Genomic DNA, 20,046 nt, shown 5'->3' on the forward strand with positions numbered 1-20,046 from the left:
GTATATATATATATATATACATATATATATGTATATGTATATATATACATATATATATGTATATATATATGTATATATACATATATACATATATATATATACATATATATATATACACATATACATATATACACATATACATATATATATATACACATATATATATATATATATATACATATATATATATATACATATATATACATATATATGTATATATATATATATATATATATATATATATATATATACGTATATATATATATATATATATGACACCTAATCAGACATAATCAAGAGGTGAACCTACAAAATACTGACTTAATCCCTCATTTTTGACTGAAATTTACTTCCCTAATAAAAGAATGTTACAAGAACGTTTAGCAATGTTTTTTTTCTGAAAACATGCAAAGTAATAATGGTATCCATCATAATGTTATTAGAACATTTTCATAAAAATAACTTAATCTTCGTTGTTAAGAATAGTTGGTCAGTGAAGCCCCATTTTTTAAAATAAGCCTTCAAAAGGGTAATTCTAACTCATATCTAATACTAATATGGTTCTTCTATTAACAATTTTAAGCATCTTCATTTTTATAGTGTATCAGTTACATCTATCAGTAATTATGTTTGACTACCAGTCTGTAACAGCAAATCAGTGGTCTTACAATACCGTGTACATAAAATATAAATCTTTTAAAACACAACCTTAAGGCAACCTTCAGAACATCAAAATCAGCCATAACATTAGAACCAACTCCAAGTTTCTGCACTCTCCATCCATTTGTTGTATCAGTTCCATTGATCATATAGATGCACTTTATATTTACAGTGCTGGAAAAAATAATAATGATAATAATAGGCCACCTAAAAATGAAGATTTTCTTTGATTTTACCAAATTGAAAACCTCTGGAATAAAATCAAGAGGAAGATGGATGATCACAAGCCATCAAACCACCAAACTGAACTGCTTGAATTTTTACACCAGGAGTAAAGCAGCATAAAGTTATCCAAAAGCAGTGTGTGAGACTGGTGGAGGAGAACATGATGCCAAGATGCATGACATTTGTGATGAAAAAACAGGGCTATTCCACCAAATATTGATTGATATTGTTATTGTTATACTATATAGTGCACCTGATACAATTGATATTGAGTGCAAAATAAAAAAAGGAGGTAGTTTTAATGTTATGGCCAATATGAGCAAGTCTGATATACATAAAAGTAAACTTTCTCCTTAATTCAGAGTTTAAAACAAATTGGACAAACACTTTCCCAGACTTTAAGCAAATATGCATCAGGCTAAAAATAAAGAAAACAATATATACAAACCAAAAATACTACAAGAAATAAAAAATATAAGCTTAGCCATGAAATACAGAATCATTTTCTGACTGGAATATTTTCTTGTACAGCTACGAAGTGTGACACTCTGACACCCAGATCCCAAAGAAACAGTAATAAGACATTTATACATATAAAACTCTTCTTTAAAGCATCAAACATCCACCTGTTTCTATCTGAGTATAAAGCTCTTATATGAAATTCAAACATAAGATAAAAAGAGAATAAATGAAAATGATAAAACACAAAATAAGTGAGAAATGTGGAAATATATTTCAAATTAAAAAAGTGCTTTTCTTGGAATTAGAGAAAATGAAGCATGTTTAAACATCTAAAGTAACTTCCACTGGTTACTATGGTATCATAAGAGGTTGATATATTGTTGCAAAGTCATCGTTTGATGGCTGATAAATGACGGTTAAGTGGTTGATATGGTGCTGGGAAATGATGAATATGCTGCTCCAGGTGGTTGCTATGTTGTTGCAAAGTCATTACTGGGTGGTTTCTAATACGGTTGCTAAGTGGTTGCTGTGGTGCTGTAAAATTAAGAATGTGGTATTTCAGGTGGTTGCTATGTTGTTACAAAGTCAATGCTGGGTGGTTGCTGTGGTGCTGTGAAAAGAGGACTATGGTATCCCAGGTGGTTGCTATGTTTTTTGCAAAGCCATTACTGGGCGGTTTGTATACGGTTGCTAAGTGATTGATATGCTGCTTGGAAATGATTACTATGTTATCCCAGGTGGTTTCTATGTTGTTGCAAAGTCATTGCTGGGTGGTTTCTATACGGTTGCTAAGTGGTCGATATGGTGCTTGGAAAAAATATTACTATGGTATCCCAGGTGGTTGCTATGTTATTGCAAATTGGACGCTGATGGACACTACAGTGTGGTAAGGTGATTGCTATGGTATTTCATGCAGTCGTCACTGACATTACTTAGTAGTTGTTAGGGAGTTTCTATGTTGTCTCGGGTGGTTGCTGAGGTGTTGTCAAGTGCTTGCTAGGTTATCCCATGTGATCTGATCACAAAGCTGTATGCAAGCACACATCACACAACGAGAAACTGTGATACATGTTAGAAATCCAACAGAAAGTTAAAAAGAAAACTGATAGCAGAAGAATGATATAAAAATCAGGCAAACAATATACTTGTTGCATAGCGCAACAATGATACGGGTAAATAAAAGTGAGTTAAAAGATAAAATAAGGAATAAAACTTGCATCAAAAACACCCTTCTGATTAAAGAGCGTTCTGCTTGTTGGCATTCGTTTTTTCTTGTTTAAACTGTTCCCTTGACAAACGTATTTTTAAAGGCTTTCTTGGTGCAAATTTGCAAAATGGCAAACGACGTGCACTGACCGTAACATTAAGCGTGCCTTAAATGCATTTGGTATCGCTGAAGATAAAACTACATTAACTACAGAATTCAGACCATAAAACGAACTTTTCTACAATCACTGGTCCCACAGCTCTAAAGCCATACAGGTAAAGTGACAGTTGCAGTTGCGTCATGCAGATGCAGGTACAGCAGTGCAGCCTGGGAGAAACAGGCGCGTTAGAAGAGTGAAGTGAAGTTGAAGGCATCGTTGTGTAAAAACACACAAATGCCAGATTAGCTGCTCTCCTCTGTTAAGTCAAACCTGAAAAAATGAAAAAAAATAAATAAATAAATAAATACATAAATAAGAATGTTATTCTTCATTGGTCAGCAAAGTTACCGTAAAAAAAGCTGCTATGAATACGAATAAATAAAATACAATGAGATGCTAAAAGTCCAGGGACAGCGTCTTGTACAAGTGCATCTCAAAAAAAAATTAATAATTGAAAAGTTAATTTATTTTAGTAATTTAGTTCAAAATCATTTATAAAACTCATTTATATAGATGTATTAAACCCAGAGTGATCTATTTTATGAGTTTATTTATTTTATTGTTGATGATTAAGGCTTGCAGAAAATCAGAATATTATATAAGTCCAATTGGTACTTTTGGCAGTGTGAGCAGTGTGCCAAATCCTGCTGGAAAATGAAATCCGCATCTCCATAAAAGTCTTCTGGTAGACACTGCACTGACTTTGGACTTGTTAATAAAACACAGTGGATCAACACCAGCAGATGATGAACATGTCTCTCCAAACCATCACTGATTGGTTAAAAATTCACAGTAGACTTCAAGCAGCTTGGACTGTGTGTCTCTCCACTCTTCCTCCAGACTCTGCTCCCTTGATTTACAACTTTTATGGAGATGCAGAATTTATTTTCCAGCAGGACTTGGCACACTGCCCACACTGCCAAAAGTACCAATTGATCATATATAATATTCTATTTTTTTGAGACACTGATTTTTGGGTTTTCATTGGCTGTAAACCATAATCATCAACAATAAAATAAATAAATGCTTAAAATAGATCACTCTGTGTTTAATACATCTATATAATCAATGAGTTTCACATTTTTAACTCAATTACTGAAATAAAGTAACTTTTCAAAGATATTCAATTTTTTTTAGATGTACCTATATGTCTCTTATTTGATTTAAATCATGTAAATTCAAAATTTATACAGGTTGGATTGGAATGTGAAAAAAGCTTACCACTGTGAGACGCCTGCCTTCAGGTCCAGCTGGTTCAGGTCTAAAAGAAGCTGGAATACAAAACACAAATCACACGCTCAGAACATTTATACAGATACATTCATACATACCGGGACCAGACAAGCTGTCTATGTGCATTTGCACATCTGTGTCAGCCACGGTTGCAACTTAAAATAGATGAATACATTTATTCTAAGCCATGTTTATAAACATTATTTGGTATTTGGTAACATAATGTATTTAGGGCTGGGTGATACAAAAAACATATTGTATTATACAGCTCTTTGATTTTACCAAATTGAAAACCTCTGGAATATAATCAAGAGGAAGATGGATGATCACAAACCATCAAACCACCAAACTGAACTGCTTGAATTTTTGCACCAGGAGTAAAGCAGCATAAAGTTATCCAAAAGCAGTGTGTAAGACTGGTGGAGGAGAACATGATGCCAAGATGCATGAAAAAAACTGTGATTAAAAACCACCAGGGTTATTCCACCAAATATTGATTTCTGAACTCTTAAAACTTTATGAATATGAACTTGTGTTCTTTCCATTATTTGAGGTCTGAAAGCTCTGCATCTTTTTTTGTTATTTCAGCCTTTTTTCATTTTCTGTAAATAAATGCTCTAAATGAGAATATTTTATTTGGAATTTGGGAGAAATGTTGTCTGTAGTTTATAGAATAAAACAACAATTTTCATTTTACTCAAACATAAACCTATAAATAGCAAAATCAGAGAAACTGATTCAGAAACAGTTAAGCTAATGATTCCTTTTAATCTTCACGATACCTTCCCAATCAGCTCTTTTTCACGGCTCATGAAAGACACGCTGTTCTTCACGGACAGGTCAAGGCGTCTGTGTGTGGACTCCTCCAGAGACAAGTCAAAATCAAACCTACAGGAGAGGAACAATAGAGAAATTGAGTCATCAGTGTAAAAATTCAGATCATCAGCTCTAGTGAATGATCTGCTGTAGAACATTTTTTATTCACCTCTCATTAAACTCAGGATTGAGGTCTCGCTTCTTCACGCTGGTCTTTCTTTTGGTGCTTCTGTTTTTATCAGGCTGAAGGAGGAAGGAGACGTAGGGATCGGAGCCATCTTTAGAGCAAGCTGTAAGATTCCTACACAAAAAACAAAAAACAATGACAATAAGCTTAGTTAATTTTTCTTAGATGACATGGACATTGTGTTAACATACTGAAGTAGTGCTACAGCTACACTAGTGCAGCTCAGTAATTCAGTTCAAAATGTGAAACTCATATATTACATAGATGTATTACAGTGTTTATTTCTTTTATTGTTGATTATGGTTTACAGCCAATAAAAAAAAACAAAAATCAGTGTCTCAGAAAATTACTTTTGGCAGTGTGCCCAGTCCTGCTGGAAAATGAAATCCGCATCTCCATAAAAATTGTCAGATGAGAATATAGTATTTCACAAGTATATAGTATTTTAACACATTTTTATATATTATATTGTATCAGATTATTATTTTGTGGCCACTAGAAACTCAATACACAAAAAAAATCTCTTGACCACAATGTATTATTTATAATTTTGTGCTTCCCAGTAACTTATTTTCTGCCAACAATATATTATTTAGTGATCTTAAAATATTATGTCATTGCCCCAGTACATAATTTTGTGCCTCCTGGAAACCTAAATTCTGGCTTTAATATATTTTTCAGTGACATTAATATATTACCTCATTGTTGAATATATTTAAATATATTTGAATATACTTTTTACTAATCAAGGACTTTTGAGGGAATTATTTTTAGGATAAAGAGGGAAATGGACTACCATTGGATTTAAAGTCTGTGGGAAGTTTGAAGACCACCGCACAGGCCTGTGTTGTTTAGGTGTAAACATATGTAAATATATGTATTCAGTTTTTACAATTAAAACAGACCTGCATGCGTGCACTGTGATGACCAGTCTGTTCTCTTTAGTAGAGTAAGCAATAGAAAGTTTGACTTGACCCCGCCCACTGGCTTCAGCCTGTCCACCTCTGAAACAATACAAACAGGAAACACACACACACACACACACACACCCATTAATTAACTTACAACCCACCTATTTACCTGTATATAAATGTTAATGCTGTTATAATGTTAGAGCATCTGTATGATCTACCCCTGGACTGATCTCTGTCGGATCTCCTGATTGGCTGCTGGTTCTGGCTCCGCCCTGGGAATCATATGCTCCACCTCACCACTGCTGTTTGTTCCTTCACCAGAATTTTCCAATTTAGAGTCTAAAAGCTGAAAAACAGAAAAAATGTGTTTAATGAATAAATGTGAATAAAATTGACCTGATTAAAAACAGTTCTATTGAATGGAGTAATCAGGATGCAGGAAATACTTTGCTTCATGTTGCTTAATGTTTATTTAGGAAAAATGTATTAGTAAATTTATGGATTATGTGATGTCTTAGTCAGTAGAAAACAGCTGTTTACACAATAAATGGGTATTATATTATATGCATAAAATCCGGTTAAAGAAAAGTAATGGGATCTGCTATCTAGTGGGCGGGGTTAAAAAACAAAACAAAATGTAAACTACTAATAAACAATGTATCTAGTATTGCAAAAGATAATATTATGTTACCTCAATATATGAATATATATTTTTTAACCCCTTTTAAAGTAAAAGTGCCCTTAGTATTCCAAATTAAAGTGATTGTGAAAGGATTTATAAAGAAGTAAAATGTATGTATGTGTTTCCTTTTCAATAAACACTAAATAAACAATAAATAATAAAATAAATGAAGTATCCTCAAATGCAAGACCATCAAAAAATGTTATTTGGTGTAGAAAAATATTATAGAAATATATATTAAAACATTAAAAAAATAAAAAAACATCAAACCAAACTGAACTGCTTAAATATTTGCAGCCTGAGTGGCATAACGTTATCCAAAAGCAGTGTGTAAGACTGGTGGAGGAGAACATGATGCCAAGATGCATGAAAAAAACTGTGATTAAAAACCAGGGTTATTCCACCAAATATTGATTTCTGAACTCTTAAAACTTTATGAATATGAAAACTTGTTTTCTCTGCATTATTTAAGGTCTGAAAGCTCTGCATCTTTTTTTGTTATTTCAGCCATTTCTCATTTTCTGCAAATAAATAAATAATGCTCTAAATTATCATTTTTTTATATGGAATTTGGGAAAAATTCCAGTTTGTTCAATGTTTAATATTAATTATAAATACTTTGCGGCAGGTCTCTGTGAGTTCTGCTCTTACCCTCAGCTCTGCTCTGATCAGTATCTGACTCTCAGGTAAAGCTCCATCCAGAGTCAACCAGCGATCCAGAACCAACTCCGGCTCTGCTAACATCTCCTTCACAGCCACCACCACTGCACCCAGAGGCTGACCCCAGCTGTGAAAGAGCTACACACACACACACACACACACACACACAGTGAATAATGACTCATATGACACCCAAGAATGTTAAGATTAAAAATAAAGCATAATAACTGGAAAAGTCTTGTTTGCTTTAGTTTATTTTAGGAGCACAGCAGTGCTGCTCTGTTACACAATCAGACCGATGTTATTGTATTATGCAGATTCTCACCCTGATAGTCAGCATCTCGTCTGAAGGGTCGTGAATCAGAAAACTGAACGTCTCATCCCAGCATGGAGATGTAGATCGATCAGCGAGCTGAGGGGAAGAAATGAATAATATTAAATTATAACGATAAATAACCATATTATATAATGATTCTTACAATGAAAATACTTATAAGTTATAAGTTTCATTGCAGACAGTATAAATATTACAAAGATATTTTACTTTTGTTAAGTCGACTATATTTATTTTATTAAAGTACATCTATTTTTGTATTTCAGGCCTGCAACACATTTCAAAAAAGTTATACACCAAATAAATAATGAGCCAGCAACAAATAAGCAATTGTAAGGTAATTTTCCTCTACAGGCCATAATATATTTAAAATATTCAGGGAACTGCATTAAGAACCATCATTCAACAACAGCTGATAAAACAATAATGAACAAGAGATTACTTTACAAACATTTATTAATTGAGCTTTATAGTAATTAAGCTCTATAGTACAGAGTAGGGGTGGGTGATATGGCCCTAAAATAATATCATGATATTGATATATGACAAAATACTTAAGCACAAAAATTATTTCAAAAATACACTACTGCAACAAAATAAAAATTAAATAGTATTATTGCATACGATATGATATGACACATTCCTAACTGAGATGTAGAATATATATATATATCAGATTTGTAACAGAAGTCAATGATCCAGAATATCATGATACTAATAATAATGCATTCCAAATATCTCCATATATATTTTTTTATTGGGCAAAAAAGATTATATATAAGGTATATTTTCTTTGGTCAATTCCTTTTTCCATTTCTAATTTGGTTGTTGTACTTGCGATGTATCATTTAATAATTACATTATTATTTATCTACTTTATATAACCACAATAAGCCATGATTATGCCAACATAAATGCTAGCTATACTAAAATACAGACAAACTTTCCAAAACTTTTTTTTTACTTACTTTAGTTCTGTAAGAAGTATTTTTGATTGACAGCTCTGCTCCAGCTACCGGCTCTTTTCCACTCTTCTTCAACTGTAAACCAGAAATATAAAGGAACAACACAACTTTCATTAATCTGAAATAAAACAAACATATTAGAAACTACAATATAAGAAATTGTTTCAAACTGCAACAAGACATGACCTCTATTATTTTCATGCTAATGTAAAAGAATAAAGGCACTCACAGGAAGACCATGTGCTCGCTCCACATACACAAACAGTATGGCTGCAGAGGGCACTGCTTTATTGGCATACGACTGCTGAGACTGGTAACGCATTATCTGCTCACCACACAGACAAAAAAAAAAAGCATAAGACAACAAAACTCGGAGATGTGATGTAAAGATGGTTCATATACCCTATTTTTCGCACTACAAGGCACATCGTATTATGAGGAACACTATCAATAAACATCTGTTTTCTGGTCTATTTTTATACATAGGGAGCACCGGACTATAAGGCATATTTTAGGAGACAGTATAAGAAACTTTTAATTCAACAGGTCTTGCCGCTAGGGGTAGTGGTGGGTAGCTAACTAAGTTAAGTAAGGCTAAGCTAAGTAAACAAAACTGTAATAAAAACGCCTTTTATTTATCTTTATTTGGGTGATTAAAGCCCTTCCATATATTTACAGTAAGCTTAGATTTCTGGATTTCTCCAGCACTAAGGCTGGAGCATTAGCATTAGCGGCTAACCACTAGCGATAAGCCACGGCGATATTAGCTAGCGATTCATCACACGTAGCTTGTTTGGCTAATGCTAATGCTACTCCAGCAGTGCTACCCAGGGTTAGGAGCAGGCTAGAGGACAATAATACTCACCTCTAAACAGGGAAATAACAGTTAGCGGCTAATGCTAATACTGCTCCAGTCTCGTTGCTGAGAACTAAACTGAATAATGCTGTACTACAGCAGAGTGGTTTTACTGCTACTAAAAATTCACACATAAAAAGCACCAGATTATAAGGCACGCTGACGATTTTTGGGAAAATTAAAGGATTTTGAGTGCACCTTATAGTGCAACAATTAAGGTACACATTTTAACAGGTTAAAAACAGGCTGGAGAGAAAAGGTTAGACCTGTTCTAGTCTGCTGGGGTCTGAAACTTTTGGCAGCCATTCCATCTTCATATGGACCCGCCCCTTTTCTACATCATTCAGGGTGTACCACTGCGACACAGACAATTAGAAACACACAGACATAATTAAAATTTGGTGCATGCAACTGTTTCATCTGTGTTAAATGTATAAATTATATTGATTATCTACAAATACAGATTAAGTTGTAAAACGTACCTGATCAGTGTACTGGGCGCTGATAAGGTCACTTAGACTCAGCTTAAATCTGCAAGCAAATCACATTTGACAAGTGTTGTTGATAGAATGAACAAAATATATAATCCAAATGTTATATAAAAGCTACTTTAAGCTCCAACTCCTCCACTAAGATGTTGCCAAGCCAACATAATGTTTACAATCTATAGGCGAGCCATCAACCATGAAGTGTGCAACTTGATTTAGGGCGTGTCAGTGTGTCTTTGCTATCGTAACGGCAGGAAAAGTACATCTTGCATAGCTTAAAATACGAAGGAAGGCATGTACTAATTCTCCTAATAATTAATCATGGGTGTTTTTTAGCTGTGTAGCTTGCCATTTCCTTTAAGAGTCAGGTACGCTCTTACTACTGACTTTGGCGAATTGGTATTTTAACAGCGCAGTGCTTCTGCTTCGGAAATTGAATAAATTTAATTTTATTTTGTATTCTATTTATTATTAATGTAAAGTTTTTAGAGCTACCAACAAGGACATTCTATGGGTTTGTGCACTGCTGCATGTTCATGTGTGTATAACAAGTGGGAGTGTGGTAGTGTTGGGCACGTTCCAAGATAGCAATGAATGTCTGTTGACTGTTGACATCTGCCTAGGTTGTTTTCAGTCTGTGGCGCACCTGTGTTTTTTGTTGCCAAGATAGCAATATGCGAGAAATTGAAATAAACAAGACTACAGCTACCACAGAAATTTTCCGAAACCACTACAGGTTTCCTAATTTACCCTAATAGTAGGAATAAATATTAAATGCTAAATGCTAAATGTTTTCCCTGACCTGCCCAGGAAATCATCTTGATCCACATCTTTGTCGTACAGATCAAACTGCACCTCCTGTCCTGGGAGTGTTGTGAGGATGACCTGCAGTATAAAAAGAACACACAGCCATACATTACTCAAGATTATCTCTCTTTAATGATCTAATATGATCTAAATAAAAAAGCTACAGTACATCTATTATACAGAATAGAATATATAGAATATATGTTCAAAATAAACCATCATATTGTCCTCTAGCACACCTCATACAGTTCGTTCCAAACTGGGTTCAGGTTTTCTTTTATAACACGACTCTTGAAGGTCAGCCCTCCCACCCGAATCTTCACATAGGGGTCGCTTTTCCCCTTCACCATGCCTCCCATGAAGTTATCTTTGGCGACAAGGTTCTGGGCCTCCACCAGGTGAATCCGCAGGACACCCTAAAGAAAAAAGATGGAAAGAAATACAAAAATTCAATCATCAGGGTCAAAATTAAAGGCCAATTTTTCAGGGGGCTTTGAGGACCAATATAAAAGATTACAGTTTATGTCAGGTATTATTATATATTATTATATTCAGGTATTTCATGGTAACTCATTTCCAATCACTTGTGATGCTCCAATGATGATGCAGCATTGCAGAGTAGCATCACAGCGCTAACGCTTGGAGGAATGCACAGCAACTCGGTTCTGATACATCAGCTCACAGACGCAGCCTTGTGCTGATCCACATCACCCTAGGAGTGATGAGAGGAAAGAGTGCCATCTACTGTACCCACCCAGAGAGAGCAAGACCAATTGTGCTCTCTCAGGGTTCCGGCCGCTGATGGCAAGCTACATAAACAGGATTCAAACCAGCAATCCTTTTATCCTTCCACTTCTGAGAGCAAGACCAATTGTGCTCTCTCAGGGTTCCGGCAGCTGATGCAAGCTGCATAAACAGGATTCAAACAAGCAATCCTTTTATCCTTCCACCTCTGCAATGCTGCTAATGCCACTGGCGGCAACAAAAACATGGTCTTGAGGTCTTCTACAAGAGGGTTCTAGGTCTTTTAGATCTCTTTAGATCTTTTGTCAATGCCTTTGTCCACACAGTGTCTCTCTGAATAAACTCCAAACATTTTGATTGATTTAACTACCAGTTAGTGCCTCACCTCAGTGGCGAAGCTGGAATCTGGACTGGTCTTCTCTGGACGTGTTGGGGTTGGTGACACACTGGCTCCTCCGGTGGTGATCTCTGATATAACACCGTCCTCTCCATCACCAGGAAATGGAGAAGATGGCTCTGGAGACACTGGGCTGGTGGGTTCCTCGTTCAGCCATAAAACCTTGAGATTCACAGACAGAAAAAGACAAATTATTATTAAATGATGGTCATCGCTGCTAAAACATTACTGTATAAATCCTGTTGTATGTATTAGAGCAGCTGATTGGTGATTAATAAAGTGGATATATTAATCTCACCCTCATTATAACATTCAGGGAGATGCGACTGGCGGGTCCAGAGCTGTCCAGCTGGAACCACTGGTCCATGTTGAGTTCAGCACTGGAGAGCAGGCGGGACAGAGGGATGGACAGAGTGCCCAGAGTCAGAGACCGGTCATCATCTTTCACCTACAATAGAGAAAGCCAATGAGAGAGTTAAGCCAATAATGTGTTTACTGACATATTAAGACTGTTGCTAATATTTTGTCTTTAATTCATGTGAAAGCCATCAGGAACTTTTTACCATGCTTCTGCGGTGGCTAAAGGTTTAATTTCTTCTCAACATTTTCATCTTCCTGTTTCTCTACCAGTAAACAACAAACTAGCTATTGCACCACAGGATGTCTTCTAGATGTATAAGATTAGTTTAAGCCACAAAGATGAGGACTGAAATCATGGGTAGTTTTGAGCTTTTTAAGTGCAGCACACAGGAAAATAAAAGCAGTTCTGGTTTGTCTTGGGTTCGAAAACAGAAGCTACAGATGTCTATGTATTGCTTGATGAAATGGTGTGAAAGACTGCAGCAGCAGTAAAACTGTAGAGTAAAAATATTGTCATTTCAAGTTCATAATCATAAAGTTTTAAGAGATTAAAAATCAATATTTGTTTTTCATGCTTCTTGGCATCATGTTCTCCTCCTCCACCAGTCTTACACACTGCTTTTGGATAACTTTATGCTGCTTTACTCCTGGTGCAAAAATTCAAGCAGTTCAGTTTGGTGGTTTGATGGTTTGTGATCATCCATCTTCCTCTTGATTATATTCCAGAGGTTTTCAATTTGGTAAAATCAAAGAAACTTATCATTTTTAAGAGGTCACAATGGGAACTAGCAAGGGCGGTAGAAATTAAATAACGCCATATTTGTTTTTTTTGTACGATAAGCTGATTAATAGTCGACTAATTGCATAACTATAATTATCTCGATAGGCCTACCCAAATAAATGTTAAATAGCCATAAACTATTCAATGGAAATGTACTTGAAATCCTAACATAAAGAAAGAAAAAATAAAGTGAAGAAAACACAAAACCTGAATGTCCAGATCCTGTTTGCGCGGGTCTTGGATGAAAAAGGTAAAAGCATCCTCCCACACCGGGTTGTTGGTTCCATATGTTGTCTAAAGGAGAAAAAAAAAACATATTTTAAAAAACAAAATCATAGTAAACATGCAGTTTATAATCATTTTTTAACAGTTAAGCCTCACCCTGCTCTCTTTGGTGGTGTCCTGCACAGAGAGCTGCACCATGGGGCTGGGATCCTTATTTCCTTTCTTCATCTGCATTAAAACACAATGCAGTGATCACCCATAACATTACACTACATTTCAGAGCAATGCAGAGTCAGCAGAGAAAAGGATTACAGCAAACAAATACATTTTATTTAGTGCTGTCAGTGATAATGGGTGAAAATCTGCAATTAATCCATTAAAAACATGTTTTTTTGCATCCCACGATACGATATTATCACGATACATTGCCCACGATAACAATATCACATCACAATATTTTATATTATTGTGATTCTGCGATACTTTACAACATCTGTGTTAATGAAGAAGATAAAATACTCCTAAATAATCAAATAACAGCAATTTATAGATTTATGGGTGTTTCAGTTTTACAGAATTTGACAACGAATTTTCTTCAGCGCAGGTTCATTAACCATATTTATTTGATTATAGCGCCACCATGTGGAGAATTGGAGCAGTTACTTTAGTAAATCTAATTGAAAAACAAGCCTAAGGGAATATAGAGCGTCTTTTTTATCAATAAAAGTATCAATATCTGACACCATGTTTCGATGCAATACAGTTAAATCGGTGTGATATTTCGCAATATCAATATATTGTCACACCACTAGTTGCTATTGTTAAGTTTTGAAGGTAAAAAAAAAAGATAGAGATATATATATCTTAATTTATGATGAATTATTCCGCATTTTATTTATACAATTATTTTTCTATTAGGCTCTTTTTACATTAATTGTTTTATTTACATTTAAAAATCCGCTATTTGCTAACATTAATAAAGTCTTAAGAAAGAGAATGATTATGATTAAACCCAGAATTTTGCTGTATTTTATCTGATTTTTTCTTTTTAATCAACTGACACCACTGATTATATTACATAGGAACTCACAGGTAGATACTGTGCCCGGTCCAGGTACACGGTCAAGATGGCAGCAGAGGGGGGGTCAGCTGTTTTACTGGAGACGGTGATGTTCTGGTTCCTTTGGAGTACCTGCAGATGGAGATCAGGCTTGGTGAGACATGTGGCAGATCTTTATACTGTCTCACTGAACAATTCAGACTAGCTGGTGAAACAGAGAAACCCATAAAATTTGAGTATTTTCCATGTTAAAAACTCAGAAAACTACTATATTACCATGGTTTAATGTGTAGTTGCAATGTTTTATGTGGTAATTTTCTTTATAAAAAAGTATAAAGTAAAATAAACACTAGTAATTCATCTTAGTGGCTAGTTAGCTAGCAAGCTAACTTTCCCGTTCCACCTTAAATGGGGCGAAAGTCCTAGACTGGACCAAACAAGAAGATTTTTTAGTTTTTAGATGTTAAGATGTAAACAGGTTTACAGGTTTTTAAAAACAATACTTTTATTATAAAAATATTATTTAAAAAAGCAAAAAAAAAAAACTTTTTTTACACTACACCAATTGGCTGACACCCTTTCTAACAAACGCGCTACCACTCAGACCATCCCACAACAAGTCCCTCTGCTGACAACTTTTATGGAGATGAGGATTTCATTTTCCAGCAGGACTTGGCACACTGCCCACACTGCCAAAAGTACCAATAACATTTCAAAGTTTCTGAGACACTGATTTTTGGGTTTTCATTGGCTGTAAGCCATTATAATCACTAACAATAAAATAATTAAACACGTTTAAAATAGATCACTCTGTGTGTAATACATCTATACAATATATTGAGTTTCATTGAAATAAAGTAACTTTTCAATGATATTCTAACTTTTATGAGATGCACTAGTATATAGTGTTTTTCAGGCAAAACTCTTCTCATGCTGATATAAATGTTTTTCAGTAATGTATTTAGCTACCAATAGCTTTTGCACAGTACTGTGTAAATATTACAAATGAGGAAACTTGCTTTTATACAGAAAGAGTTATTTAAATAAAATAAATAAGAAATAAAATATAGTAATTTAGACCAAACCTGATCAAATGTGTAAATCTGAATCTTACAGATAACGAGTCGCACCACTCAGCGGTATTTTTAGAGCACCAGTCTCACCTCAGTGAGGCGCTCTGCAGACGGCAGCAGCGAGAGCCACTCCAGCCTGAGATGAACTTTGCCAGATGGTGCGTCCTTCAGAGTAAACCACTAAAACCACAGAGAGACAAAAACATCACACAGAACCTCTGAGTTAAAGGGTGTGGTGTAGTGTTGAGCACTCTGCACACTCTCTTTTATGGATAAGAATTCAATGAAATGTTCAGCGTGAACCAGCTTTACTCTAATTACAGCAGAGAGCAATGAAAAGTAATGAAAGGTTCTGTACTGTTTTCCCTGTACAACAGTATTACTGTACATCATGCATGGTGCATATAATAATGCAGGACAATGAGGAACAGGACAATAAACAAAGTGAAATACTGGACAGTGTATTGGACATATACTTCTATAGCAACAGAATAATACAAAAAAAAAAAAATAGGGAAAAAATGCAAAAAAAGGGAATCAGAACTGGTCTGTAATTTTTTAAATGATTAAATTATCCCATAAATAATTGCAATCAACAACAGTATTGTCATTTACGAATTTTGAAAAGAGGAAAAGAGGTAAAACGAGTAAAATGATCTCAACCTCATCCAAGACTCTTGCTTTCTTTACAAGACCCAAGTCCAACTTCACCCTGAGAGAAAAACAGAATAATTAATTAATCATGGGTGTGATTTGGGCATATTGTGCAATTAATTAATCACTGTATCACCTGCCATTACGTTTAAGAACCAGGTGAGCTCTGACTTTGGTGGATTGCTATTTTAATGGCGCAGCTACCTGGACATGTCCAACACTTCTCAGCAAACAGTAGCCTGAAAAGGGCTCATAGTGTGTTTTAAGATCAAATCAAGCATGCTGATAATAGACTAATAATAATAATAAACACAGCAATACCTTCCTAGGAAATCATCTTGATCAGGGTCCTTATCAAACACCTCCACCTCCAGCTCCTGCCCCGGAACCTCATGAACTATCACCTAACACACACACACACACACACACACACACATATGGCATATATGTTAACAAGCAATGCCTATAGTTTATCTGAAATCTACATATAGTAGTACATATAATGCCTCATTAACCACATAAACAACATTAATAACATTATTTATCTCACACCTCCACTCTGCTCATCTGATCATTCCACATGATCATCATCACATCATCTATCACACTACAGCCTGCTGCCACTGGTGACAATAACACTCAGCAACCACAGTTATATTTGACTATTTTATTTAATTCACTATAAGTGTGAATTCTAAGTGTTATCCTGGGTGAGAAATTCAACCACATCAAATTAATATACGTGCAATCTAATCTTTATTAATTGATGCAATCTAATCACATTTTGTTAATATACGCTATCTTATATGAAAATAATTTTTACCTGATTTTCATACAGTTCGGTTTGTTACAAACAGCAGAGATACTAGTAATACTTTGTATTATGCTCTTTAACAAAGACAGACATATGGTATGGCATAATAAGTGTACGATTTGATTAATTTTATATAATTATTCATATACACTTATTAATATGCCATACCATATGTCTGTCTTTGTTAAAAAGCATAATAAAAAGTATTATAATTTCAGCATGAAAGCATGTATTTGTAATGTGTGACAGTGTTCTGAATCATTACTGATGCTACAGCAGGAGGCAGGCTATGCGGAGTCTATGTATATATGTCTATGTCATTATCAGTACAGTAATGGCGGCACCTGAAGCTGAAGCTAGCGTTATGGGATGTAAACAGGTTTTTAATAAGCTTCTTGTGCACTTTTAAAGTTACAAATCTCCAGATTCTACCAAAGAGGTATGGAGCTTAGGGGTGGGCGATATGGCTCTAAAATAATATCACGATATTTCAGGGGTTTTTTGCGATAACGATATACCCGGAAAACTCTAGGAATACTATATATAGGAAACTATAGGAAAACTAAAATAATTCATTCATTTCAGGAATATAGTATAAGAGTATAACAGCATAATCATAATGTGGCAAAATAAATAATATAGCATAAAATAATATAATGCAGCAAATAATATTGCAGAATATTTAGTGCATGCATATAAACTGCAAAGTAAAACAAGTATACAATAAATACACTTAAAGCTTCACAGTAAATAATAGACTACTTTTAAGACAGAACAGCCCTATTATCACGATATGGATTTTTAATATCACGATATTTCTGTGTCACGATATATTGTATACGATATAATATTGCCCACCCCTAATGGAGCTATTTTGAGCCTGGATAATGGTGAAAAAAAAAATTAGCGCCGTTGTAAAGAGTGCTGGGCAAAAAGCACAAAATTACTGGATTTTTGAAAGCTGCAGGAGAGTGGAGGTGGGCTATTTAACAAAGGTTAGTACTCTTTATCATGTTTTACTACATTCATCACTGACACCACACTGATTCACACCACTATTCGATATATTCATATTTTCTTACACCCCTACTAAACATCACATGCTTCACAGATCACACTGTGTCTTGTGTTTTGAAACACATGAGATGTATTTCAACAGCACAGTAAAAATCAGATAATGCTGAAGCAGCATCTCCACTCAAAACAAGTGACTCTGCACAGCGAGCCATACCTCATACATCTCCCTCCACTGCGGGTTGAGGTTGTTGTCCACATGGTGGGAGGTGAAGGCCTGGGTGCCCACCCTCAGCACGGCGTAAGGGTCCGACTTGCCGGCGATCATACCTTTCATGAAGTTGTCTTTAGGAGCCAGGTTCTCTGCTTCCAGCAGGTGGATCCTCACGATACCCTGAGTAAAAGAGGAGAAAATGCATCTTTCAAAAAGAGGAAAAGAGAGAGGGGGGAACTGAGGTCAATCTGAATAAAGATCTCAGTGCACAGGAAACTGCGAACACAGATTAGCATTGCTCAATAAGCAAACCGTGTGTGTAAATAGAATTAGGAAATAAAATTATAGATTTTTTATCTATTATTTTGTTATTCTGTGACCCTAAATGCACTCAGTGAGTTACAACATGCATAGTTTGCGTGTTTTGTGTTTTGTTACTATACTAAAATACATACTTAAGAGTTAAGTGTATCCTAGAAATAGTTGCATAAATAGCTGCACCCAGAAGCTAAGCTACTGGTCTATTGTCATACATAAGGTGCACAAGATTATAAGGCACATTAAAGGAGAACTCCGATGTAAAATGGACTTTGGGTGTATTTATTAAAATGTGATAAAAAGTTCTAACCTTTGTTAAATAACTCTCCTCCACTCTCCTGCAGCTTTCTGAGATCCAGTATTTTGTGCACTTTGCCCAAATAGGCTTTAGAATGGATGATATGGGGGCATATTTTGCCCCTGCAGATGAATCGCTTTTTCCACTGTTATTCAGGCTCAAAATAGCTCCGCACTTCATTGGTGGCAATCTGCTCAACTATCCTACCTATTCGTTCTTGTGCTCGACGGTTGCCTTCTTGTGACTTAAATTTAAGATGGCGGTACCCTGAGATTTACCTATGCTATGGGATGTAAACAGTGGTTTTTAATAAGCTTCTTGGACCGTTTTAAAGGTATTATTGCCTTGTTTTAAATGTCAGGGCTCTCCGGGTTCTACCAAAGAGTTGAGGAGCTACTTTAAGCCTGGATAACGGTGTAAAAAAAGGGATTTATCTGCAGGCACAAATCAGGCGCCGTATTATCTAGCCATTCTAAAAGCCTGTTTGGGCAAAGTGCACAGAGAGCGGAGGTGGGCTATTCAACAAAGGTAAGTACTTTTTATTACGTTTTAATACACCCAATAGATTTCTCTCCTGAAAATCACCTATTTATTTGGGTGAGGAAAGTTTCTCCAGCACTAAGGCTGGGTGCAGCAGCATTAACATTAGCACGTAAATATGCCGCCTGATAGTGCTAGACTGAGGAACCCTGAGTGTTCCAGTAACCTTAAATATTTGATTATCAAAAAAAACTTTTAAAATATATATTTAATGTGGTTTCTGTCTGCCCAGACCAACAGAAATCTCCTAAACTCTTCCACAAAATCTCTTTCGCAACAATATCTAAGATTGAAGAAAATCACCAGATTGTTACAGCAGTGCCATTCCATTAGAAGTTTACCCATTAGAACAACCCACCCACTCTTTCACTAATGTATGTACAAGCAGACTGCATGGCTAAGTGCTTGATTCTAGCTTATGCACATCATGTGGAAATGCCACGGAATAACACATCTGAATTTAATGAGACTTCTTTTTCCATATAGTGTATATACTGAGCAGAGAAATCACTAAACTATTGATGATCGCTTTTATGATTCCATCATAAATGCTTAATAATAAAAGATGCTGACTAGCACAGCTATTGAATACTGCACCAGAGCAGGCTCTGCATTACCCGAGGCAGAGGGGAGCGGAGCTGCGCTACGTGCAGGTCGGCCACCAATGGAACAGTGAGGCGGTTGGGAAGCACCAGGAAAGAGGCGATAGCATCCATTACCATAGTGTCCGACACAGCACTGTAAATGAACGCGGGAAAATGGGGCGAGACAACAACAACAAAGACAATCAAGCACTCTACAGCGAGCATGGTGAAGTGATATTAATGTGCTATATTATGGCATAATGAGTTACATTACGTAGCTTCTAAGACTTTGATGGCACACATGTAAATATGTA

General features: G+C 35.4%; 1 protein-coding gene across 1 annotated transcript in view; it reads right to left on the bottom strand.

Moving 5' to 3' along the window:
- Nucleotides 1-257: 257 nt before the first annotated feature.
- esyt1a (extended synaptotagmin-like protein 1a) overlaps nt 258-20,046 on the bottom strand; it is a 28,667-nt gene continuing 8,878 nt past the window's right edge. Inside the window, exons 8-31 of the mRNA XM_022677136.2 lie at nt 19,766-19,886; nt 17,996-18,172; nt 16,272-16,354; nt 15,960-16,008; nt 15,387-15,476; nt 14,254-14,355; nt 13,320-13,391; nt 13,146-13,232; nt 12,096-12,245; nt 11,786-11,959; nt 10,896-11,072; nt 10,652-10,734; nt 9,844-9,892; nt 9,628-9,717; nt 8,735-8,830; nt 8,509-8,580; nt 7,532-7,618; nt 7,198-7,344; nt 6,083-6,210; nt 5,856-5,954; nt 4,933-5,064; nt 4,730-4,835; nt 3,936-3,985; nt 258-2,984 (exon numbers count right to left, since the gene is read on the bottom strand). Of these exons, the coding sequence (XP_022532857.2) occupies nt 2,957-2,984; nt 3,936-3,985; nt 4,730-4,835; nt 4,933-5,064; nt 5,856-5,954; nt 6,083-6,210; nt 7,198-7,344; nt 7,532-7,618; nt 8,509-8,580; nt 8,735-8,830; nt 9,628-9,717; nt 9,844-9,892; nt 10,652-10,734; nt 10,896-11,072; nt 11,786-11,959; nt 12,096-12,245; nt 13,146-13,232; nt 13,320-13,391; nt 14,254-14,355; nt 15,387-15,476; nt 15,960-16,008; nt 16,272-16,354; nt 17,996-18,172; nt 19,766-19,886 (2,449 nt within the window). The 3' untranslated portion in view covers nt 258-2,956. The remainder of the gene's footprint in view (nt 2,985-3,935; nt 3,986-4,729; nt 4,836-4,932; nt 5,065-5,855; nt 5,955-6,082; nt 6,211-7,197; nt 7,345-7,531; nt 7,619-8,508; nt 8,581-8,734; nt 8,831-9,627; nt 9,718-9,843; nt 9,893-10,651; nt 10,735-10,895; nt 11,073-11,785; nt 11,960-12,095; nt 12,246-13,145; nt 13,233-13,319; nt 13,392-14,253; nt 14,356-15,386; nt 15,477-15,959; nt 16,009-16,271; nt 16,355-17,995; nt 18,173-19,765; nt 19,887-20,046) is intronic.

This window comes from Astyanax mexicanus, chromosome 13 (assembly GCF_023375975.1).
Source record: "Astyanax mexicanus isolate ESR-SI-001 chromosome 13, AstMex3_surface, whole genome shotgun sequence".
NCBI classification, from domain to species: domain Eukaryota; kingdom Metazoa; phylum Chordata; class Actinopteri; order Characiformes; family Acestrorhamphidae; genus Astyanax; species Astyanax mexicanus.